General features: G+C 34.2%; 1 protein-coding gene across 3 annotated transcripts in view; it reads left to right on the forward strand.

The window, feature by feature from the left end:
• The window catches only part of LOC129938510 (protein sickie), a 518,418-nt gene that overhangs the window by 327,093 nt on the left and 164,392 nt on the right, over nt 1–26,933 (forward strand). For all 3 annotated transcript variants that reach the window (XM_056046122.1, XM_056046123.1, XM_056046124.1), the window contains exons 6-7: nt 1,658–1,772; nt 1,843–3,414. In XM_056046122.1, the coding sequence (XP_055902097.1) occupies nt 1,658–1,772; nt 1,843–3,414 (1,687 nt within the window). The remainder of the gene's footprint in view (nt 1–1,657; nt 1,773–1,842; nt 3,415–26,933) is intronic.

A 26,933-nucleotide genomic window follows, 5' to 3' on the forward strand; every position in this document is an offset into this window, starting at 1 on the left:
TAGAATAGGTTTTACTGTACCATTTCTAGCATCTTCATCTGACTTACAATTTCATGCAATGTCTCTATGGCCCGGCACCCAACACACTTGAATGATAAGCTGTTGTGTCATCTCCATTAAAGATGATCGGCAGTTATAAATGTTTTAGTGTTTGTTGATACAGACTCCAGATATTTGATAACGGCCTGACTATCTGAGCAAACACGGATATCATATGTTTTGATAATACGTTTTCTTTAAGCCAGGACAAGACTTCTCTCATCGTCAAAAGCTTCGCCTGGAACACGTTACAAAGACTTTGAAAGTGGAATGAGAGACTTAAGACTCAGTTTTAGTCTTTTGATCCATCTGTATGAAAAAAGATTGATGAGTCTTCTACTCTATCCTCCCAGAAAGATGTGAAATGTATAGAAATCTAGAAGTTTCTGTCTGAATGGTGTAGTCTTTTTGCTTTGGAATTGTTTCTAAAAGCTTAAGAATTACGGACTGCCCAATATTGTCACCAAGCCACTGCAATGAAGGTTTGATGCAACGAGTATATAAAGCATCAAATGTTCTAAATCGTCATGGAGAATATCATTATCTATGGTTGCAATTTGGCTGATACACTTTTCCATTGTTGATGACAATCTTCTTTTAAATTTCTCCCACACCACTCATATACTTTTTTGATGGTTTCTCCTAATTAAAAAAAGAATATTAACCAACGCCATGGTAAATGAAGTTTTCATAATTCATTACTTTCAGGCCACAAAAGGCTTATAAATGAAATGTTACTAAAAAATGTTTACTTTTCTTTTTTCCCAGAAACAAATGAGAAAATTAAGGAAAAAATGTCTTAAAGAAGACAAACCATTTTCATTGAATCATTAATCATATTCCCACATCAATTTCTTGAAGCAACTTCATGTTCTTCAACTATACGTACTTCATCAACTATAACGACTTTATATTTCGGAAATCCCCTTACAAAGCCCCAAAATCCTAATCCACCTGAGACTACATCCGACATAATTTACATAACCAAACATAGCACTTAGAGTTTTTCCTGATCACTTCTTGTTATAAAACACATTCATACATATAACATACCCTTACAAATTTTAATAAGGTCACATTGTATCTGAATGAACCTATTACTTTTATACGCATCTTCCATCAAATCACCATCTTGACGAGAAACCACATATTTTATCTCAACAACAACAAAAATAGTGACAAACCCTCATATTAAATCTCAGCCCTTTTAAAGCCATTCCTGCAGTCCTTGGTGTATACGGATAAAATCCTAGGCCACCTGGGAATTTATTACAAGTACATCAGCTGAACAAGCAAAGTATCTCAATATCCGTAAATCTCCTGCTCCTATTATTTTATACAAATGCAAACTCTCCCGCTTTGTCTGCTTAAAAACTTCAAATTGAAATATTAATAATAGATGTGAGATTTCGGTTCGGTGGAAGTTGAAGATGAATATAATTATTATCGCAACGCAACGAAACGCAACTCAACTCAACACGAGGGTTGATTTCTCGCACTTCTAGTCTTTTGTGTAGCCATAAACTGTCACAGAAAAATATGAATCTAAATAACAACATAGATATTTATATAAACTTCTCTCCCCTCATTGAAATCTTTTTTCTCTTTATTTTTACAGCCATTCCGGGATTAGCGAAAACCGGGGTCGATATAAATGGAAGCAGCCGTCCAGGAAGTCCTCCAACATCGAATCATACAATTCAAACCATAAAGGGTGCCGGCAACAATAATGGGTAAGAAAAAGTGTCATATATGAGTTGTCACTTTTATTTTTGACATTTCTCTCTTCCTTCTATGCATCAGCTTACGTCAGCCACAGTGTAAAATTCCCACCAGTCCACATGGTCCGCCACCGAATCTTCCAAATGGCTCGATCCCACAACATATCACTGCCAATGGACCAGCGGCAACTACAACCGCAACCAAGCACTCAATGCTCGATAAGCTCAAACTCTTCAACAAGGACAAAACCCCATCAAACAATAGTTCGTCGAACAAGTCGCAGGTTTCAAAGAGGACGAGTTCGAGCAGTGGTTTTTCATCGGCTCGCAGTGAACGAAGTGACTCTAGTTTGAGTTTGAACGATGGCCATTTGTCCCAGATTAAGCCTCCGGCTGTATCGGTAACGGCGAATCGCAACAAAGACAAGTCAAAACAGTCAAAGCTCGTGAGCGGCTCTCAAAAATCATCGATCACATCGTCGAGCAAGCTGAAACTCGACAAGAAGGAGAAGAGTCCTGCTCGGAGTAATACTGACAATGACTCCTCAAAGTTGGGTCACTCATCGATCGGGCGTGGACAGAAATCCCTGACGAGGGGTGATCAGAAAGTCTCGTCTAAGTCTTCGTCCAAGACTTCGCTCAATTCAAAGCTCAACGAATCTCGATCGGAATCTAAGACCAGTCTGATCATGCCGCCTAATAAGGCGCTCCTATCAACAACGCCAGGAATCAGCACGAGCATTCCTAAGCCAGTGGCAGCTATCAAGGGAACCAGCAAATCCATTCCTCCTCCACCGGTCGTCCAAGCTGACAATAAAAAACCAGCTGCACTGCCTTCTACAAACGGTGGCAGTGGCGGCGGCGGCGGTGGGCCTCATGACAAAAGCCTCAAACGCGAGAAGAGTGACATATCATCCAACCGCACATCTGCCATATCAGAGAATTCCCCTCAGAAGACACATATCGTGAAGCCCATAGCACTACTGCCCGATCAGATGATGCCGGGCAGCCCAATGGGTCGCAACCTAACCTATCAGCAACAGCAGCAGCTGCAACATCATCAGCAAATGCAAAACAACAATAACATATCAGTGAATGGCATTCAGCAGCACCAGCAGCAGTGTGGATCGCCCCACCACAACCAACAACAAGATCCCAATAACATGACATATCGCACTGGATCGGATACCTATTTGATGACGTCACCGTCTATCAACAGCCGGCTTATGCCAACGACGGCGAAGAATAATTCGCTGGTCAGTCGCAAGATGGACTTCCGCAGTCCCGAACAGAATCATTCGTCGAAATTCAACACGGTCCCATCGAAAATTGTTGGAACCATTTATGAGGAAGAGAAGCCGGTAAGTGTTATGCCTATGCGACCGTTATTGCGCGGCTATAACACCCATCATGTGACATTGCCGACACGCGGTGCACGAGGACATCATTTTGTCGCGGACTTTTGCGAATCGGACATTGGACAGGGCTATTGTAGTGACGGAGATGCGTTGCGGACACGTGTTGGTCCGCCATCAAGATTTGCTGACATTGACAATGGCTATCTGTCAGAGGGTGGCGGTGGCATTCATGGAGGCAAACATTTTCTCACCATGATGAGGACGCGAACGCAGTTGCCAACAACAATTGAAGAACGGTGAGTCTTTACTTACTTTTTATTTTATTTACGAGTATGTATGTTATTTTTATGTTGCTGTTGTTGTGTAGAGATAAGTATAAATCCTTTGTTTATCTTTCGTATATGCGTCGAGAGTCGGAGTCCAGACGCGGGAGTTTGGGAAGTGATTCATTCGTGTCGAGGAATCTGAGATTAGTGATTCATTGTTTAGCATGTTTTTGTTTCATACAGTTTGGCGGCAAGGATGACGGTGACCACGTCAGGGATGAGATTTGGAATTTACGGTTGAATGGAATGTGGCATCGTCTCTCGTCGGTTTCGTTATTGTTATAGGATGAGTTACGGTTGGGAGAAATGATTTTGATGCTGATTGTGTACAAAAGTAGGAGGGCGCTAATTTTAATCAAAGCCATTGTTTTCATTGTATATTATATCGATTTTATGAACATAAAGTAAAGGTGGAATTATAATAAGTTTCAGAAGGCCCACGAATTCACGAAACTCATGATTTTGCCGCAAACTTTGATTTTCGTTAAGTTTCGTTCATCTTAGATTTCGTATGTATAAAGAGTTATTCGATTGGAATATAAACCCTTTTCAGTATAAATTGACATTTTTTAAGTTGGGTTTCAACGCAGGGCATGGGATTTAACATTTAAGTTGACTTTTGTTTTAACTCGTAAAATTTAACGAAAATACATTTTTTTTTAATTTTCTGTTTCTATTTCTAAATTCAAATCAAAGAAAAAGCTTTAAGGCCCAACTATAATAGGCATAAGCTAGCATATGCGCGAATAAGTAAACGTGCGAATACAAAGAATCTCAATACAAGTGAACATAATGGAGTCTAGCTCCGTTTCGTTCAATTTTTCTTAGTTTCGTTAACTTAAGCAAACTTAAGCAAGAGCGATCCCAGTCGCTCGACGCATAAGTTAAATCTGACATGTAGATACGTGAGCAAAATTGCATTATGGCTATCCGCGTAATTTCACAAACTTAAGTGAATTTTCGTTGGGTTTTTGACGTAAGCTTATGTTTGCTTATGCCTATTATAGTTGAGCCTTTAGTCCTGAAAATAGTGATTCAAATGCATGTTCTTTTGTTTCGTTCAGTTTTGTCTTTGATATATTCAATAAAAGAATTTCCTAATTTCCGTTAGATGTTTTTCCACTAGTTTCGTTCACTTTTGCTTTTCAACGAAAAATTAATTTCCAAAACAAAATGTTCTATTATTTTCTTTTAATATTTGAATAATATTACTTTTTTCTTTAAGTTAAAACTACTTATAACAGCTTTTAACTGAGAAGTTCAAAAGCCTATATATTTTATAATATATACAATGTGAGATGTTTTTTTATGTGGCAGAGAGGCCTTAAAGTGAAACCATCGGAAGTAATTGAATACAAGAAGATTAGGTGAATGATTGGACTAATTTAGTGTGCATAAATGTTTTCGTTAAGTTTCGTTGGAAGCAAATAAAATCCCCATATTCTAATTTTCCTTTAATAAAGCCAAAAATATTAATGTTAAAATATAGGAGAAAAAATCATAGTGTAGTAATCTTAAGTAATCTTAAAGACCTTGCTTATCTTGGTCCCAAAAAATTGAAAATTTTCACAAAGTAACATTGAAAATATGGTCTGAAAAAAAGTGAATAAAGAAGTCAGAAGAAGAAAAACATTGCCAGTTTCTGCTTTTCGATAAGTTTCGTTAACTATTGCTTTAGTGTGCACTTCTTCTGCGACACTCTATAGAATAAAGTCTGTTTGATATGGCAAACTTATCGCTTTAATTGCTTTGCAGTCTTCTTGAAGTAATAATTGCCCAAAAATAAGCAAACATAATGAAATGAAGGCGCTTTAACATGGGCGAATCGTGCTTTCGTCAATCATCATCATGAAATAAAGAGAAAAACAATGATGAATAATTCACTAGACTTGAGTGACAGAATTTAAGCTACTTCTATTTTGTATGGTTTAAAACACTATTTTTCGTAAATTTTTGAGGTCATAGCATTTTTCGTTAAGTGACATTAGAGAAGTCTCAGTAAAGCTTTTGGATATATATAAATTTCGAAGATAGGAACGCTCAACGTTGTCTTTCATTTTTTTTTTTCAAGTTTCAATAGGTTTTGTTTTTGACGGAAAAGTGTGGTTTCGAAAGCTATGAAAGTTAAAATTACGTTTTTTGGTACAAATTAAAAGAAGTGATTAATTTAATTTTAATGTACTATGGCTCTCTTCTCATGTTAATTCAAATGGGTGTTTTGATTTGATTATGATACCGGCTTCCACACATTAAGCACCTTCTGAAACTGAGATATAGTATGAAAATAGCATCTTTTATCATATTGTAACCCGTACATTTATTCAATCATATTTCAGTTATTCAGAGCTTTCCTGAAATATGAAAGATTTTTCAAAACCAAATTATGCAAATGGTGAATTTCTCCCTCTTCCCCGCTCCTCCTATATTGCCACGACCCTGTGTTCGAAATTACATTGTGTAAGATAAACAATATCTTGTCTCAAAAGACTTCATCACCATCATCGTTCTTATGGAATGTTTTATGAGCTGTAGCTAGCTGCCTCTTTGTCTATGTTTCTTGTGCAACTTCCCTATTTCCATCTAATGGTATTTAAAAAATTTGTCATCCATCACCGACTTCATCCTTTATCATGTGGCATGGCTTCTTTAGCAAACCGTATTATTATTTCAGGGCATTCATATTGGGATGACATTTTATTTATGTACGTCTTACGCTTGTGTAAATATAAGCTACCCAGCTATAGAGCTATCCACAAGCTGAACTAAATGTCATCTTGGGGGCACTTCAACATAAATCGGTTCGTAAAATTTTATTGCAACTTCATGATGGTGCGGCCGGTCATGGCGCTGAGCTGCGCTGGTTCTCATGAGTTATTTGTATGATTTCATAAAAAGGGGTATATTTCAATGAATATGAAGAATGGATTTATCATTTTACTTAGTCCAGGATAAGGAAGGGTTAAGGGTGGAGCGGAGGTTTTCCCCCTTTTAAAAATGAATTCATTAAGAAGTATGAAAAAGGTGTATAGGTATATGTTGTCTTGAGGCATTCGAATTATTTATTCAGAATGAGAAAGTGTGCTGTTATGTGGTTTTGTTGAGGTGATGTTGTTATTTAGGAGACTTAACATTTTTTGGCCCTTTAAATATTTAAAGTCCCCTCAAGCTTTTAAATTTTTAAAAAGGGGAACTGCTTCCAAATGATTTGATGTCACCTGAAGCAGTTGGACTAACAAAATTAACATTTCATCACCTCTAGAACAGAACAGTGACGATATATGTAGTTTTGTTTTTCTTATTTTGATTGATGTGGAACATAACCCATTTGTTTGTTGATGGAAAGGAACAGGCATTCATTTAGTTTGTAGGGCATATATGTATGATAGAGAAAAGCGGTAAGACTTATTTAACTTGTTAGTAGTATTTATAGAAGAGCAGAAGGTTCTAGGATAGTTCCTGTGAAAACTCTTAAAATTGGCTTTTCCAATTAGAACCTGAGAGTGTAAGTTTAGTTCTGCAAATTTATATAAATGTCGCAAAACCTCAATGGAAAGTGTTCAGACCTTTGGTTTTTGTTGCATTCTTTATAACGCGCACTCATGGAGTTATGAGTACTTATTATAATAAAAACTAGAAAAAGTGGATCAGAATTTCTAGATATTATAAATTTAATAAATTAGGTGATGCAACAGTCCGTTGAGAACAAGGGATAGTGACTTACGACTCTCAACCATTCGTGTGTGCGAGTAATGGTGTCAGGAATAGAGGGGACCTACCTCAGAAAGCTAATTTGAGAGAGCAATTACACTTGGAGAATTTGTCAATTCCTCGCAAGAGGCAGGACCCGTGAAAAAGATTTTGGATGGCACAGGAAGGGATCGATCCCAAGACCTCTAGCATAACAGTCCAACGCACTAACCATCATTCCACCTGTACAATTTAAAGGTATTGGTGTACATTACTTTATATGTCTGCTGATTGCAATGAGAGAAATATTTACTAAAGCAATCCAGATCCACATTCGTGCAGTGTGGCTCAAATACAACAATCGTTGTATAGCGTTTTTCAATAAGAGCTCTACAAAAGTTTTTTTTTTACATAAAACAGAAACGGTTTTGGATATCAATGAATTTCTTTATTGCTGTGAAAGTACGTTCAATGCCATTATGTATGGAACTCAATTTCTTTTGCATGACCATCACGGGCACGCTTCCAGAAGTCCAGACGCTTAACCCAATTTTCGACGGTTTTCAAGCATGAATCGACCGATATGCTTACGAAGTTCATCAATCGTCGATGGCTTTTTGGCATAGACCATAGAGGTGTAATCATACTACCGACGAAATGGCCAAGCGACTGGACCACTTCGTGAGATAACACGTTCACCAAACTTGGTTTCCAATAAATTGGTTATGACATTCGCTGTGTGGTTTGTGGCGCCGTCCTGTTGGAACCACATGTCATCCAATTAGGTTGAAAAATATTCGGTTATCATTGAACGGTAGCGATCTTCATTAACAGCAACGTGCCGGTCTTGACCATCACGATAGAAATACTGCCCAATGACTCCGCCGACCCATAAACCACACGAAACAGAAATTTTGTCGGGATGCAATGATCACTCATGGAGTACGTGTGAATTGCTGCCTGACCAATACCACCTATTTCGTTTATTGACAAGCGTCAATCCCTCGGAATATTATGAGCTATTTATCAGTCTTTTGTTTTACTTATTTAAGGTTTATTTTGCAGTAATGTTTCATCACTATTTATCAGTGGATCATGATTCGAATTATTAAAAGTTTTTCAATCCATCAAAAATAAATATTCTTCAAAGGAAAGTGTATGACTTGATTAAAGTTTTCAACCTGAAACTCTTGAACTGCCTTTCAATTCTTCAGAATTTTCTGTTTGTATTTTGGACGTGGCAATTAAATTCGTCTAAGAACTATGGATATGGCATACATGTAACTCGCCAATAGTTGCTCTTGGCTTTACATTTGTGCATTAAATTTGGATAAGCCCCATAAGAAAGCTCTGAGCTGAAATTCTCCTTCAAAGGATGTCGTTTATTTGATGAAAATTAGGATTCTCGTGAAAAGTACAACTGAGAGTGTTCAATACTGTTAAGTTCTGACCACATCTCTGTGAACTCATGTAATTCTGACTAAAATGTTCTTAGTCTACTTAAAAAATCCTAGCCCGAGTTCATCTGACTTTAATTATGAAATGAGCAAAACCTAAGTTTAAGCTAGGTTTCTGACGATAGTTAATTCAACTTAATTATTCATCGGATCTGCTGAATTTCTGCTTTTTTTCAAATACTGGTTCTTAAAGGTTTTCTTCATTTTGATTCAGCAATGCCTTAAGTTCATTACAAAATGTAAAATCTCAAGCTCAAGCTTAAAGTTGTGTGTTCATAGTACTGATTCGAAATTTCGAAAATATTTTAGAATAACTGCCATAAGTTCAAGAAAAATAAAACTATGAATTAATAAAGGGCAAACCTTGCTGAACATTTTGACATTTATATTACACTGGTAGTTGAGAACTATCCTGAAACGCATGCAAATTTTATTCTTTTTTTTAATTAAACGGTCTCCTGTAATAAATGGGTATTGTTATTAATCTGGCTCTATTTTTTCCTTAAATAAATAAAAGACACTTTAAGCACTAAGAAATGATATGTTTTTTAAAGGCTTGTGATGTAACAACTGTTAACTTATTTTTTTAGCCTTAAAAATCTTCTCATATTCAAAACTTTCGATTATGCAATCATCTATGCATCACTCGCAAAGCAAAAATCAACATCTTCCACATCCAATTTTGCTTTGATACTTCTTGACAAAATACCTACAAATGTACATTTAATATTCCTTCCACCTCCATCAATCAGCTTTGATCCTTTTTACCAAACTGAAAATCACATTTCAAACAATCCTTAACCTCAAAGTTGTTTAATAGAGTCAACACGATAAAATTATATCCGATGTCATATGCGTTTACCCTTCAAGGCTTCGAACCTTCATGTTATCTAAACATTTATAAATCCTTCATCATTTACCAACAGTGTGTTGACATTTTAAAAACTTTGTTTATTTTTTTTCGTCTCTTACTTCCTTCGCAACCTAATTCAAAATAAAATCTTCCAATCAGTCTTGAGAAAGAAGCAAAGTTCAAACTTATTTATCGAATTTGCCAAATCACTTTTGCTCTCCAATCTTTCCAACATCGCAGTGTTTCTGTTTATATCCTTTTTCCCTAAAGGCAATTTGGTACATAAATTCCTTATACGAACTCTATGAAGCAGGGCATAAGATAAATCAGCCATATAGTCCTTTGACTTTATATCTATTTAGAGATCGAATTGAAACTGGGATATGTCAGAAATTTGAAGTCAATCTGTTTTTGTATGGAGTCTGATGCGATGTGATTGACTGACAGACAGACAGATAAAACACACAGGCAGCTGTTGATTTTCATTTCGTATCAAAATTCGTTCCGTACTGTTCTGTGCCCAGCTCCAGTATCTACTGATGCTGATGGCAAGAGTAAAGAATCCTTGTAATTTTGTTATCAGCTTTTTGTATAGAGATAGAGAGAGATCCTCTGCAAAATGCCGGAAGAATTTGTACCTTTTTGGATGAAAATTCTATACAAGGGAGAAAGAATATCCAATTTGGAGTTATGCTTTCATGTTATTCTTTTTGGTCCTTTGTATTCCATACAACTATATACCGTCATTGTGGTGAGAGGGGGTGAGTGTAAATATCCTTATTCTATCATGAACCACCACTGCACAAAAAGGGCACTGTCCTTTATAGCTACTTATTTCCCTTTTTTCCATCTAGTTGAAGCTTTTCAATCCCACCGATATGACGACGACGGGAGATGCTGCTTTGAATTAATTTCACAGATCAACGTGACGATTAAGGATACCCTTGTGGGTTTGCAAGAGGATTAGAAAATCCTTCTTTTTTGATAAAATCGAAACGCAATTATATTTGGAAAAACTAGGATGGTAGAATTTATTAGGAAAAGAAATGCAAAATCATAATGATGGCCAAATTGATGGATTAGGAAGATAGAATAAGGACATTAATTTATTTAATTATAATTTAAATTTCCATGGTTCTTTAGGAATATCAGATTAAGGACTTCAAGAACAACGAACAAAAAAAAAACTCACGACACATGAATCAATTATGCATTCCTGCGTCAACGATGACGATGACAGCCAGTGGTATGAAGAGGTTGTAATGAAATTTCAATTTCTCAAGATCAAAAGTCCTTTCACTTGTTACAACAAGGATATACTTAATAGAAGGTACCTATACCTAACTACATTCTGATCAAGACTGCACTCGCGATGTAAAATTCTAATAAGAGTAGAGAGTATGGAATGTAAAAGTGCTCCATGACACGTTCCAGTCACATGCCAACAGCACTCCACAGGATATAATTCTTTCGTCGCGTCTCGTATAGTCACTCATCAGTATATACGGGACTTATGCATTAGTCTTGTTCCTTTTGCACCCGACCCAACCTGTCATTACCTTCTGTTAGCGTTCATATACATATATATAATTTTTCCAGACGACAAGAGGTTGAAACAATCTTTTTTTGTTGTTGTCCTGAACAGCATCAACAATTCACATCTAATAAAGTTTTCATTTTTTTTTCATAGAAGCTTAGTTTTTATAAAGGACCTCACTCGTATCCTTCTCCTATGTACTTCGTCTTATTTTACGAGAATTCCTTTTCGCAGACTTTGGTTTGAAAGAAGTAAAACTAGACGCGCAATATATGACATTAGCGTTTTAATCGCTAAGAAATAAAAAATGATTTATTCAATATAAATATCCTTTTATGGTGCACTCTTTGTGCAATATGTGTGCAGTAGTGGGAGGTCCTTTTTTTGAGAAAGAAATAAAAAAATACAAAAGTCTTGTGTCGCGACTGGGAAAAAAACTGCAATTCTGATAAAACGACTAATGCACATCCGTTGAGTTAGAAGAAAATCCTTTCCCGATATAATTCAAAGGATGACTTATGCTTCACGCATACGTTCCCATTATACACACACACAAAATTTTGTGTTAAAAAGGAAGAGGAAGTAGCTCATATTTTATTTATTACACGATGACATTAGGGTGCAGGGTGACATTTGAGACTGTTTTTTTAAAATACGTATATGTATATAGTTGATGTGTTAAATTGTGTGGAAGATGTCTGCGTGAAACGTGTAAGGTTGCGATAAAACGACAAAGCGATTTCATTCTAAGTTTCCAATATAAATGTGAAAAGATATCCAAATTTGAAAATGTATAGGAAATATTTGTAAAATATAAATGGGTGGGAAAAATCATTTATAGGAAGTATTACTTTTTTGATATGGAAAACCCTGATATTAATTTTTTTTCAGAAAATCTTTATTTTTAATGTGGTGATTTTGGATTATGGTCATAAATTTGTAGAAATCTGTATTTATGTGAAGCTATTTATCAACAGCGTTTAGAAATTATAAACTTCAAGGTTTAAAGGGACCCTTTTTGCAACGTCATTTTAGTAACATAGATCAATGAATCCATAAATTAAATTTTGGCTTATAACTTTGTTGTTTCAATGGCACCTAGAAAAACTAACAGTTTGATTTAGCCAAAACTCTATTTTGAAGGCTTGACTCACTCAGTACTCACTCAGTAGATAGAAATTATGTTATCAAAATTAAGATCTGTTAATCAAGAAATCCGAAAAGTTTAAAACATGTTAAAATTTGAAGGTTCAAAACTAACTTTAAGGAAATAAAAATCGTTGAAACTTTAAAGCAAACATACAATTTTTAAAAAATAAAATTTTAAATGTTTCGAGGTCTACAAAGTAAAATCATAGCTTCAATCTTAACTATTCACTTTTGAAAGTAAACTCAAAAAAGTGAATTCTAAAAAATTTTAAGATTGAAAACAACAAAATTCAGTATTATAGTTTCTGGCCTTAAATGAAGGTCCCTTTTTTATTTGATTTGTTTTTAATTTATATGAGTTCAATTTAAAACAGTAATGACTGAATTTAACATGTTTAAAAACTGACTTATAATTGCTTTGTCTAGTGATTTTTGTACAATTTTGGATTACATATAAATCAAGATCATAAAAAGCTTATGGAATACAAATTAGACCTTTTTAAGCAAAATCGTATTAATGTTCGCAGAAAAGGCAACTTGACTAAACATTTTGTTTTGTTTTTCTAATGTTTCCTTTTCCATTATTTTTGTTCAACTAGTTTTAATTACTTTTTTAAAAGTGATTGTTTAAAGACTGTAAGGTGAAGACATGTTAAGTTACAGGCTCAAATTAAATAATAAATTTTTTAAATCCTAGAAGAGTTGTTGATGTGTATATAATTTCAACTATGAAATGAATATACATTTAAAAAAAGTACGTATACGCCCAAGTGGAATACATTTGTCTGCATTGTTAATAATAATAATAAGAAATAAGAGTAAGACATTATATTTACTTTGATCTAAAATGAAATTAGACTGAAATAATTGACTAAAGACGGTTGCTTTCTTCTTTATTTTGTTCTGAATATTCTTATTTCATGCTGCAGTTACCCTTTTCACAGAAACTAAATTATTATGTATGGTTTGTTTATTGGTACCAATATTTTTAATTTAACTTATATTTTTCATAAATTAAAGCACTTAAAAAATGCTTAACCATTTGATTTGTAATACATATAATATTTTTTAACAAACATAAACCCTTTTAGTCAGAATCTATACTAATATTATGAATGGGAAAGTCAGTTTGTTTGGTTGTTTGTCCGCCCTTCACGTCACAACGGAGGAATATTTTGAAATGATTTTTTGTGTGGAAGTAGATACGAAAATGAACAGTGCTTTGACCTACTTTTCGCCGCTGTAAAATATCTCTTTCCCACCTTATTTGAGTTAATCCTACGTTAACATTTTAGATATTCAATATTTTCTCTTTTTAGAATACTAATTTGTAGCATATCATTAGGTGTTTCCTGCTTTTAGACATTTCAATGTTGCCTATCATTGGGTTGGTGACAGTCTACATCCCTGCCTAAATTCATAACTAAAATAGGTTAAAACCGATGATGAGCGCTATATGACACTAAGCAAAGTTTTTTGTAATTAAGTGCATAGAAATTCTGCACATATTGCAAGTTTTTACCCTGGTTTTTAAAATAACATTCTTGACAATCAATTTCTCTGTCCGATTCTAGCACCAAAAAACAATGTTGTTTTGAAAATAAATTAAAACATATTGAATTAAGTTGCAGGAGATATGAGTGAGTATTTTTCAATAGACACAGTCATGGACTCAGCACAAAGCACTTCATACCCAGTAGAGTTTTTTAACTCCCTTGAGCTATCCGGTATGACCTAACATAACCTCATATTCTAACTAGGAGTTCCAGTAATGCTTATGCGAAATTTGGATGCACTTCAATTATGTCACGGTGCAAGTCTCGGTGTCACACAATTAAGGCGAAACATTCTTAGTGCTAATATCTCAACTGGTAACGTTGAATAATTCCTACAGATACACCATACCAATTCAGAAGGCTTTAATGCCCCATTGAAGTCAGTTTCGCTATGACAAACAAGGAAAAAACACTATAAGCAGTGAATCTTTTCCCCTGGATAGCTATATGTATCGTTTTTGCGGGTATCCAATGCCCTGAATTTGTTCATTCTTCCACTTAATATAAGGTACATAATCCTATTGAAACAATAAGTTAACCTTTATAAATATTCAATTTGATTGAAGACAGGTTGCTAACACAAATGAAATCCCGAAGTTTTCCATAGCGAAATAAGAAATCTAATGAAGGATTATTAAGACAAACTTAAGTATTTTGCGTGTCTTAAAGTTTTTTTTTATCGAAACTAAATCACTAATATCTTAAGGCAACTGCTCTTTGTCACTTCAAACATTCAAGATAAATACTCAATTTATACAAAATTATCATGGTTTAAAACTTACAAATAGGAGAAAGATTCTTTATTGTTGCTATTCGAAAGTTATTAGAATGGCTACAGTAAAAACTACAATCAATCACGCGTTATCGTATTTCGAATCATTTTAGACATTTTATTTGGTGTTGAATTCGAACAGAGGCAACTGTTGACCATTTTTTGTCTTTTTGTTTTCAAGTATAGAGAGAAAGAATCTTTTAACCCCAACTGTAGTTCCCAATTCAAAGCTTTTCTTAAAACTTTTGGAACTCCATCTGTTTGAATTTATCTACAAATTTATTTAAGCAAGTGTCACAACCATCTAGCTGTGGAACGTAGACACAAATAAAACTCACCACTCTGTTAACTTTTCACCACTAAAGTTCATTTGTTTTTATGAACTTCATTATTCTCTTCACCACTTTTGGAAAACTTTTGAACTTTTAAGAGTATCTGAAAAAACCCACCCTAAATTTAATATTTGTCTCATCTCGATTTCAACTTCACCACACCAAAATAATATCTCTTTACAAATTTGTAAAATTTTGTGGGCGAAATTTTTTGCGAGACAGGTTATAATGTTTTTTTATTTTTTGAATATTGTTGTTGCAAAAGTGCAAGTTGTTTTTCCATGTCCAACGTGCCCACAATAATAATTCATTTTTACAAACTTGGGCGGCATGAAAGAAGGCAGTCAAGCAGTCAGGCACTACTCTTGGTCTCTTGGCAGTTGCTGGCTTCGTCGTTGTAGGCCGGAAAAGCCGGTTGTTCATAGTTGTAGTATATCAACTGTAGATACACTATTAAGACTTAAGGTAGAGGTAAGCACCTACCTACCTACTAATAGATATAGGCGCACCCCAAAGTCCCTCTATGCATATGTTACGTATACAAAATGATATTCATTCAATAAAACTTTAGCGTCAACGAGAATGGATTTGGTTGGTAGTACGTATCTACTTTTGGTCTTAAGAAACTTCAAGAAAATACCAATTCCTGAATTGCAAGTGTTCAACAACAACAACTACATCAACAAACATTTTTGTGCACTCATAGAAGAATAAAACAAAACAAAAGTGGGCGAACTTGAAGTGTCACCAATAAATATTCAATATCTCTACCTTTATATTTTGATTAAACAAAATAGGTAATAAAAAATAAAATAATTTTCTACAAATAAAAGGCGTAAGTAGAATATAATTTGCCACTCATATAAATTTAGCTTGATGCAGAAGCTACAACGGCAACGGCGACGGCAGAAACCGGCGGCAACAGCAACAAATTTATGTCTACCCGCATTTTAAGGCTAAAATTTATTGCCACAATTAAAATACAGACCTGATGGCATGGGTCTCCTCGTTTTGAGGATAGATATGTACGTTCGTTTTATTTGCGAAATAAAAAAGTTTAACGATATCAAGGGTCATATTATCATAAAATCAGACCTTACTTACCACCACATCTGCGGGGCACTATGCCCTCTGGTGGATGGATGGTGCACCATCACCACCACCATCTATTTTCGCCATCATGATGGCTGCGAGTGAGAAAATGAGTAAAATTAATTTTCCATTTTTCTTCTTTCTTTTGTAGGTTTATTTTATTTTTCAACACCGGATAATTATATTTGCTCAGAGGGAATTGGGACTTTTCGCGTGCCATCCCTAAAAATACCATCACCATGTCATGCCATGCCATGCGATGCCTTGCCGTCAAAGTCTGCCTCCTCCTTGTCCTCATATAAAATAATTCCCTTTCAGGATATTTTCTTTTTTGCATTTGATGAAGGCAATAAACCCCAAAGGGAACTGTCACTTACTATAGTTCTCTTGTTCATTGTCGTAAGTGGTTGATGGAAGTAATATGGTTGTATGTGTGTTGTGTTTGGTATATATGACATGACGAGAGCATAAGTAATGGCATTGTGACAGGTCCTTATAAATGTTTTGTGGCAATCAAAACATTAAAATTTTGATAAGCGATCTAGATTGCTGCGGGTAAGGCATAAGGTTAGAAAGCACGAGGTATGTAGATTTATAATTGGATCAAAGTTAATTAGAGGGAGGATGAGATTAGAGAAAGATTGAAGCTTAACTCGTTAAAGGATATGATTTCTTTAATCTAGGAAGGGGTTTTTCTTTATCTGATGGAAAAACACACAAATAAGCACTTTTGAATACCAATCTTTTAAATGGAATAATCGTTGTTTAAGGGTTTTAATATTTAAGGTTTCTACTGAGAGAGATGAATATTCAATTAACGAACAAATATATAAATAGTAGAAACGGTATGAATCAGTTCAAATTTGATTCAAAATCATTTCAATTTCATTTTGTATATTTCAAGCCAACTTAGGTACTGATCTATCTATAACTTTTTAAATCGGAAACCATTCATTGTTATTTTTGTAAGGTTTTTGTGTTTTGTTGCTTTGTAAAAAAAAGTTGTGAATTGAATTCCTCTAAGATATTACCTAAAAACTTAGCACCAATATGTAGCTCAATATAAAATGTGTTTAATTTCAATATCTGTTACTGTTACCAATATTTTTAGTCGAAAACCAATTTTCATCAACTTTAGCAGAATTCTTTAAAATTTTTCATTTCTTATAAGAAAAAACTTATTGGATTTTTCGAAAAAAACATTATCTTGCGTTAACAATTTTGCGAAGAATGAAATAATTTTTAAGTAAATACCTTCATCTGTCCTCGAGATATTCGAACATCAGTTTTTACTAGGAATGCTCATCAGTATACCCTCTAGCCAAACTTCGGTCGTACCGTCAGGTATAGAGATTCGTTCTTTAGCCGTACTACGCGAATGTGGAATTCCTTACCACACTGTGTCTTTCCCAGCCATTGCAATATTCAGGAATTCAAAACCAATGTGCACCGACATCTCCTTTTAAACCCTCTCTCCTCTTCCCAGTGCTCACACTGTGCCTCTGCATAATAAGGGTAGTAATATCCCCTTGAGTGTGTGTTTATTATAAAAAAAACGTTGTGTATATTGATATAGGTAAATATTTTTTGAAAAATACAGTTGGATTTTGTATAAAATATTCAATAAATTTAAAAAATAATATTTTGCAGACTATAAAATTAGTTTAAAGTCAGTATCTTAAAGTTTTGAAAAGATATTGAAATCAAAAACAAATTTTTACCAACTTTTAGTAGTGTTTGTTAAGATTTGTAAATCCGTTTTTTTTTTTTAATTTTACCTGATTTCAAAAACGTTGTAAACTAAATTTTTAGCATTTTATAAATTAAGGGAAAATGCAAATTAATAATTTCCGAAAGACATTTGTAAGTATTTTGTTTTTTTAAGAAATCAGTGAATTGAACTATTTACGGCAGATATTTTTGTAAGGAGAACCAAACAATATCCATTTCTTATAGAACCGAAATGCTGCTGTGATTATAATCTCTGTAGCGTCCAGTTTCTAGTTTCCATGGCCTGTTGCTGGTTGCTTGAATTCTTCACTGTTCCTCAAACGAAGAACAAAACAGTTAAAAATATTAAGTTGCAGAGATTGTTGATAAGTAGTTTTGAGAATAAGTTTTAAATGAAACCGACTGTACCATGAGCTGTGTTGTGTGTAGCACCATCCATTTCTTTTATTTTAGTCAAAATGGCTCTGTAACGCCCAGCTTCGTTTTCGAAAAAAAAATAGTCCAACAAGGCAACCATTCCGCAATCCGCACCAATCTCTCTATGTTGCCTTTCGTTATTTTTACAAACATTGTTCTGTCGAATTAGCCAGTTACATTTCCCTCTCAAACAATACAGTCCTAATACTCGTACTTCCTAGAATGCGCATCAGTTCAACCTTGAGCTCAATTTCGGACGTACTATCAGGTATAGATGTTCTTTTTTAACAGCACATCGAGAATGTGGAATGCTTTACCCAACTCTGTTATACAAAACTTTAAGACCAATTTGCACCAATGGGATCCTTCCCTACTTTTTTAAAGCTCGCACTGTGTTAAAACTTTAATGCCCTTTAATTATAAACGAATTGCATTGTTTTATGGACTATAGGGTTCAGGTTTTCCGAATCCCAGTGGAAACAATGTTGTATATTAGCGAATGTTTGCCAAAAGAAAAGATGATATTTTATCCAAAATTATTCTATTGCAGACAATTTCATTTTAAAAACTTTTAATCCAAGATTTCTGTGCAGAATTTTCCTGAGCTTAGTCAGCATGAAATGTTGAACTGTTAAGATCGGTGAGGAGTTTATATTCTACTGCGGAATGTTGTACACTAGCATTTCAGTTTCAGGAACTGTTGCCTTGTTTGCCAGAACTTCTTTACAATAAGCAAACTGTTTGGGCTGCAGAGTACTTTGTATACCAAATTGTTTTCAATACTTCCCAACGTTGATCAATTCGATTTTCGGAGTTATAATATTGACTTTCTGCCTCAAGCCAGAGGATTTCCCAACAAGTCATTTACCGAGTTTAAATATATTAAAGAATGTTTCTAAAAATTTTGTAAGAGGTCAAAGATGTCATTTTTAAACCCTATACAATTATTTCATTTCGTAACGTAATTTCAAGATTTAATTGATATTCCCAGTAAAAGTTATTTCGAATTTTTAACAAAGGCGAATGCTGATCGCTTCAATCTGACAGATTTGAAAACAGAATACATTCAAATGGAAGCTTTTAAGCAGTACAGTAAATTGAAATTTAAACGTTTTAGCTTACTGAAACTCCCCAGATTTAGTTTTTTTTTTTTTGGCCAAAATACGATCGCCATTGCTGGCTTAGACGAAATTTAATCTGGAGGTCCGGTTTTAATTGATTTTTCCAAAATTTGTGGCCGTATGTCATGACGGTTAGTGTGGCATAATGGTTAGTGCGTTGGACTGTCACGCCTGAGGTCATGGGTTCAATACCTGCCTGTGCCATCTAAAGTTTTTTCACGGGTCCTGCCACTTGCTAGGAATTGACAAGTCCTCCAAGAGTAATTCTCATGAGAATTGCTTTCTCAAATTAGCCGTTCGGATTCGGCTTAAAACTCTAGGTCCCCTCGATCCCTGATAGCAATACTTACACACAGAAATGGTTGATAGTTGTAAGTTACGAGGCCCTAGTTCTCAACGGATTGTTGCGCCACCAAATTTATTTATGTCAACAATGTCGCTGCGAATGTTGTCCTTGAAATGGTCAATCGTTTAGGGTTATCAGTGCCGTAGACTAGTGACTTCACACATCCCTATAGAAAATAGTCAATCGGCGTTGTTGGAGGCCAATTCAAGGGTCCCTCACGTGAAACTAAGTAGTTACCAAACGTTTCGACACGAGCTGTATGACTTTACTGAATTTACAGGTTCTCCATACAATGGTTGTTAGATTGATTAACGAAAAGTTTGCAATCATTGCTCTTAAACGCTTACCATTGGACTATAAGGTTTGTTATATTGACATTTAATATATCTTTTCAAAAGTGGGCTTAATCGCTACACAAAACTAGCTTCTGTAAATTCGGATCAAAACTAAAAATAAATCAAAATAAAAAATAGCTGTTTATAATTATAATAGTAACTTATGTAAAGTTCTATATCTTCGTTATGAGGCTTTGACAAAATTTAAGATTTTTGTCTTAAAAAAAAAATACATAAAAACAAGAAAAAATCATCCTTTAAATAAATCGAGTTCCCACTCTTGATGGGGCCACAAACAAAATTGTGTGCATTTTCTTTTTTTAACTTTTTGCTCTAATGGTAAATATATAATTATTCTCTTCTGACATTTTTCTGCCTCCATTCATGGATATTACCAAATCGTTTATCTTTGTGAAATACCTCAATTCAACCCATTGCAATGAGTTCAAACCCCAACCCACCCTACATAGCAAGTGCCCCTGCAATGCCTACAGTGATGCCTAAAGAGTCTTTATGTGTCTTATACCACGTTATGTATACCTTGCCTTTTCGCCTTACATAAAGACTTTGCGACTTGTTGCAGAAAATTTTATCGAAAAATCGTATGTCATGTTGCTGTCACTTCCTACGTGCTGTGTGTGTATAGCTTCTACAGCGAGTGGTCTTGTTTTCCTTTTCTTATTCGAAGTGAATGTGTTGTATAGGCGCTTGAGGCTACCACGATTCTCAGTCTAAAAAACCTCCTCCCACTCTTTTACTTCTATACCTTCTAATATCATCAACATGGTGGCTCTGGCTATTTAATGCTCTGGTGGTGCCAAGTTGCCTTCAAGGCAATTCACTCGCTTATAACTCGTACTTTGTTGACTCTAAAGATTGAACAGAACCGAACGAAAGAAACAAACGAACCAACCACATTAACCATTAGCACCTCACTTTTAATGTTTTCAAACATAGCTTCTCGTAATCGTAGCAAGTTAGCTAAGGAAAAAGAGATGATAAAAGAGAGACATAGACCAAAACCTATAAAGGGAAATCATAGATAAGTGAAAATGATTTTCTATGTGCTATACCTATGCGCTCTTAAATGTTCTCACCATCACCATAAAGTATCTGTTAGATTTATTTTATTAGTTAAAGTTTCTACCACTAGAGACCACACCAGACTCAGAGGAGATGTCTTCACTTCTTTTTGTTTTTCCTTTCCTTTTGTTTTGTTATTTGTTTCTTTTTTTACTGCCTGGAAAATCATTTGTTGCTTCTTTGGTGATATCTATACGAGTGAAGTGAGCAAAAATGTGGCTATGGACATGGTCATAAAAAAAAGGACATTTCGATGGAATAATGAGGAATTATGCGCATGTCCTTTTTGAGAAAGGGAGAAAAAGGAAAAACAAACAATGTGGTGAATTTTATTTTGTAAGACGAGATGTGAGAATGAACTTCCTGATGTTATATTATTTAAAAGTCATATAGTAGATGTAAGCTGTCGGCATCAAGTTATAAGAAGGATAATATTTTGAACTTATCATGTGGTCATACATTATTCCACATATTTATTTATATTCTCGGGAGGCAATCGGTTGTGTAGGTATATAGTCAAAGGTCAGGGCAGAAACTCTGAAGGGATTGTGAATACCTACGTTAAACCTTATTGAATATTTCATGCGATAAAATAAAGCGGATTTCATTAATCGAATTTACATTTTAGAACAGTAACTGATGTTTATTCTGAGAAGATAAAATTAAGGACCTTAGATTAACTTAAATTGTAGGCGTAAATAGTTAAATATGTTTTCTTTTTTGAGCTGAGTTGTATAAAGTTGGATTGTTGTAAAATACATATATTGGAGGAAAGTAAAGACAGACTATAAAATGTAATATTTCATTTGATACCATTTTGAACAGCGCTCCAAAAAAATCATTTATATTTAATAAGTTTCAAATAATTTTGCTGAAAAACCTTATAGAGGGTGGTTAAATTTAAAGGGCCCATGTTGGTTTTGAATTAAACACAAATTATTTAGGAAATTATTGTCATTTCTTTTTATTATGGTAATATTATTATAGTTCAATTATGTATGGAAGAAATTATCGGCCAAATAGCCGCCGCCGCGACCCCAGCGGACTACCTCCATCCGATGACCCAAAATTTCGATAATGCTGAGGCACAGTTGCGGTTCTATGCCGTAAATAAGCTGAATTATCTTATCATTAAGCTCTCGGATTGTTGTTTGCTTATCGGCGAATATCTTTTCTTTCAAATAAATCCAAAGAAACAAATTCAACAGTGTCAAATCATATGATCTTGGTGGCTAATGGACATTGGCCACCACGTAAGCCATTGATTTGGTCGCGCAAAAGGGACATTGTTTCGTTAGCTGTGTGGCAAGTAGCACCGTCCTGTTGAAACCAAATATTGTCTTCATCCATATCTTCCGATTGGAGCCATAAAAAGTTGGTTACGCTTTTCGACAATCACTCTGAAATTATCATTTGCCCCAACGCCGAAATGCGGCAATTCTGTTTATTAGCAAATCCACTGAAAATGTGACTCATCACTGATGATGGTTTTCTTTGAAAATTAATCATCCACTGTTGCCACCATTCTTACCATTGACGGCGCTTGAAATGGTCAAGAGGCCTTAAATCTTTGGACAATACCACCTTGTTCATCAACGTAGCCGAGCTTAAGAGGTGCAATTGTTGGGCAAGACGTAGACGACGAGTTTAGGTGGACGGCATCAATCTTTTCTGGAGTATGAGAATTCACTGATGTTTTCACATCTCTTACAGACCCGGTTTGCTAAAAATTGTGCACAATTTTTCAGATTGTACACACACTTGGATGATTAAATTCACCCAAAAACTCCCAGTGCGATATACCTTTTGATTTGAACGCCCATTTTCTTAATAAGTCTGAATTACGTTAACGCGTTGCTCAATTGTGTGTCTCTCCATGGTTCAAATTAAACAAGTTTGAAAGTGAGAATTGTTAAATTAAATGCCGACAAAAACTAGATGTTTAAGTGTGGTTCACACACATCAAACATCGGCGCTTAAAATTAAACCCCCCTTTATATAAAATACAAAAAAAGGTTTGTGTACGTGAGTGAACTTATCGATTGCACAAACCATTTAGATCTATGAGTTAAATTCATGTTATTTCATATTTTTGGGATGAGTTCTTTTTACTTTATGTTTTATGTTCTATTTAAGAGAAACTAGGATGAAAAACAAAAAACATGGATAATAAAAACAGAAAGGATATCAACTCATTTTGAAGATTTAGCATAATAATTTTTAGGAAGGTGAATAGTGGAAGGTTTGTAAATGTATTTGTGTTAAGACCCAGAGTGGGCATAATTGGTTTTGACAAGCTGAAAACATTAAAAACGATAAGTCTTAGCATACTGCAAATTAATTTTTACCAAATTTAAAAACTGTTCTGTTTACTCTATAAAAGGCATGACAAACTGAGTCTTACTTCAGAAAGGTTAATAGATATAAATTATTTACAACTTTGATACAAAATGTGTATGGGAAAGTACCCTCATGGGTACACTAGTACACACTCATTACAATAAGTTTCATATTACAAAAAATGATTGCTCTAGGATTCTTATCATTTTTGAAGAAATTATACATAACGATTTTCAAATGGAGATTTATTTGTAATCTGCATAGTTTATAGTACCCGTTGCGTGATGATTAGTGTGTAGGACTATCATGCGTTAGGTCTTGGGTTCAATCCCAGCTTTTACTACCTACAATTTACGTTTCATGATTACAGCCTTTTGCAAGCAATTCACAAATCTTCTAAAGTAATTCTTGTCACTTAAAATTCTCAAAGAGCCGCTCAGATTCTTCATAAAAACTGTAGGTCCCCTCTATCTCTAAAGTGACTCACACCCCGGGATAATTGAGAGGTGTAAATCACAGGGTCTTAGTTTTCTCCGGACTGTTGCGCCATTTCGATTACGAACGACAGTTAGATAGATGTCGTACCTTTTTAAGACTCAAATGTTTTTTTTGTCAAAATATAATTTAATAAAATAAATATACATATGTTGTTTGCATTATGTTAATTCTGTGTTTTCCCTAAATTCAACATGGCCAACATTTGTCAACAAAACAAAAGCTTTTCCAATTTCTTAGCTTCTAACAAATTCTACCAGATGTCTCTTCTATATTTAATTTCACCAAAAAAAAAGCTTCCATCCACAATTCATTTCATTTTCTCTTAACAACACATTTCCTCTCAATTCATTTTGTATTTCCGCTCACAAACAAATGCAAACAAATATTTTTCCTAAATAAAAACTCGTCTCGCATACGAAATTCCCCACAGTCTACCATGGATATACAAACGAAAACTTTTTCATTTCATATTATAATATAAAACCGAGGGAATATATATTTTCCAGAAAGGAAACCACCCCAAAATGTAGTCTGTCGATCGGGCGGTACGGTCGCATAAAAATTAATTTCCATACAAAAATACATAATAATAAAATTTTAATTTCTTCGCTCTCTTCTGGAAAAGCAAAAATAAAATACGTAAATATTTAGTGTAAAATAAATACAAAGTTTAGAAAAATATTTAAATTTTCATGTAAAAATAAACGAAGGTCAAAGTCCCTTCAAATAAAATAAAATAACGAGAGAACAAGTCTAACCGATTTAGAAGACACACACAAAAATAATTAAAACGTATATATTAATCCTTAAAGGACCAAATTTAAAGTGCCCCATCATATTATTGTTGTTTTATTTTTCTACTTGCATAGTTTTTTCTTAATTGCTGCTTCTTGCTGCTTTATCCTATTCAAATAAATCAAATCATTATAAAAATATCTGCAAAAATAAATGTTGTACTAGTGCTTAAGATGTACTTTAATATAATAGAGCTCTCATTAGTATTATCCTTGTCCTTTTGTCCTGGCATACCGAGTGTGGAGGCAAAAGATACAAATCTATCTTAAAGATAAAATGCATCAGAGTAAGTTGTAAAAAGTGTACAGTTTTTCGCTTAAGTGTTAAAAACTTAATAATAATTAAAACAAAACGTCGTTGTGTGCTTATGTGTCGAAAGTGCTTTAATACTTTTAATTTTATGTTTGTGTCAAAATCTTCCTTAAAAAAACGTTTAAATGTAACTGTGATACGTATTTAAAACAAAATTTATAAAATACCTATTAAGAATAAAACAATCCTTTTTTGGAAATTTAATAACTTAAAAAAGAAAATTAAAGAAAATCCTTTTGTATATGTAAAGTGAATTCACTTAAAAAGAAAATACTTTATTACTCAACCTATTATACTATCGTTGTCGTCTTCTTGTCGTTGTCGTTGTCATCATCGTCTTCGTCTTCGTCGTTGTCGTATTCGTCGTCTAATTTAATCGAATAATAATACTCAAACAGAGATTTGTGTCTCACACAAATACCTCTACCTCACTTAAACTGCACCGTGACATTCTTACTATACACTAAGGTATAGAATGTGAATAAAAGAGGTACTATAAAGGATATGCATCTGTTTGTCGAGGACTTTAAAGTTTAACATCCTAACTTTTTTTTCTCGACAAAAAAAAAACACAGAAAAACAAACCCGGAACGTATGCAATCCCGAAGGAGGTGAACGGATTATAATTGAATGGTAAAAATAAAATTACAAAAAAAAATATCCTTTTTCCTTCCTATATAAATTTTTTGAATGTATTTCCCATGGGATGAGTTACTATGGTTAGGTCGGATTCATGAGAGAGAAAAAGAAGATTGGAAAAGTTAACACAAATTTCAAAAGGATGCTTTCGATTTTGAAAGAGGATTTTAGAGGTATTCTGTCGTATATAGTCGTACTTATTCGCTATGAATGTCCTGAATGCATTAAAATTGGATTCTATTTGTAAAGCGTATTTGACTTCTTTCTTCTATCTTCTCTTTTAGTGTGTGTGTGTGTTTAAGTCTGTCGTTTTGAAGGTACATCATTCAATCTCTATAGAGATACATCTAGACACATACAGAAGAGTGCGAATGAATTCTGATTTGAATGAAATCATGCAGAACATTGGTTCTATGCAGCAGCGCGGTGATGGTGCACCGGCACAGCTGTAGGGTATTAAAAATGGTTGTGCATGTGGAAATATATAGCAAGGATCAAAATATGAGGGCAAAATGTGGCTGTATAATGCCAATTGTGACTTATAATCACACTCGGACAGATTTTGTAAAAATAACCACAGTGTTGGTGTTATGACTTATCGTTGATATGGTTCAAAACCAACATTTTACGAAAAGGGGTTTAAAAATTAAAATTTTGAATTGTTTTTGAGCAAATAAAACCTTCAACAAAATTGCCAACATTTGCGATGTTATTCAAGTTCAAATTGAACAAAAAATTGGAAAAGTTCAAACCCACATAATTTTGTATAAAAGTTCAAGCTTCTAATATGCTGATGGTAGCTAAACTCTTTTCGTTTGGTTTTCCACTTGAAATATTAAACGTTTGAATAACTTAAACTAGTAGAAAGTTTGAGTATTCACACACGTATTATATATTCTTTTTTTTTAAATAGGTTTGGGAATCTAATTGGGTGGCTCTAATTACTATCTGCTGTTGTAGCCGTATGTATCAAAGCTAAATTTCTATTGGATTAGATCCCATCGGGTCTCTTATCAGTTTGTATTATAAAGGGCGCTCCAACCACAAGGGACATTGTAAAAGTAAATAAAACTTATATTTTCTACAAAATAATCATTATTTTACTATAGAAATCTATGAAATTCAATGTCATTATTGCGCTGATTTATCTCATCCTTTATAGCTCTTAGCTTATTAACGTGTAGTTTTGTATGCATATCCTTAAGGAAATAAGTCCAAGAATTTCAAATAACATCATTGCCATGTCAATGAAATTGTGGTTCAAAAGAAAGTTAGTGATCATCTCGTGAAAGTGGGCACCATTCTCGATAAATCCTTGATGGATAATTTTGAAATGAGTACGACATATTGACGGTGGAATCCTTCAATGGCTGAAACAAAAAAGTATCAAAAAAATGTACTTAGAAACTTAACGTTATAAGTTATGACCCACAATTA

The sequence above is a fragment of the Eupeodes corollae genome, chromosome 1 (assembly GCF_945859685.1).
Source record: "Eupeodes corollae chromosome 1, idEupCoro1.1, whole genome shotgun sequence".
Taxonomy (NCBI): Eukaryota; Metazoa; Arthropoda; class Insecta; order Diptera; family Syrphidae; genus Eupeodes; species Eupeodes corollae.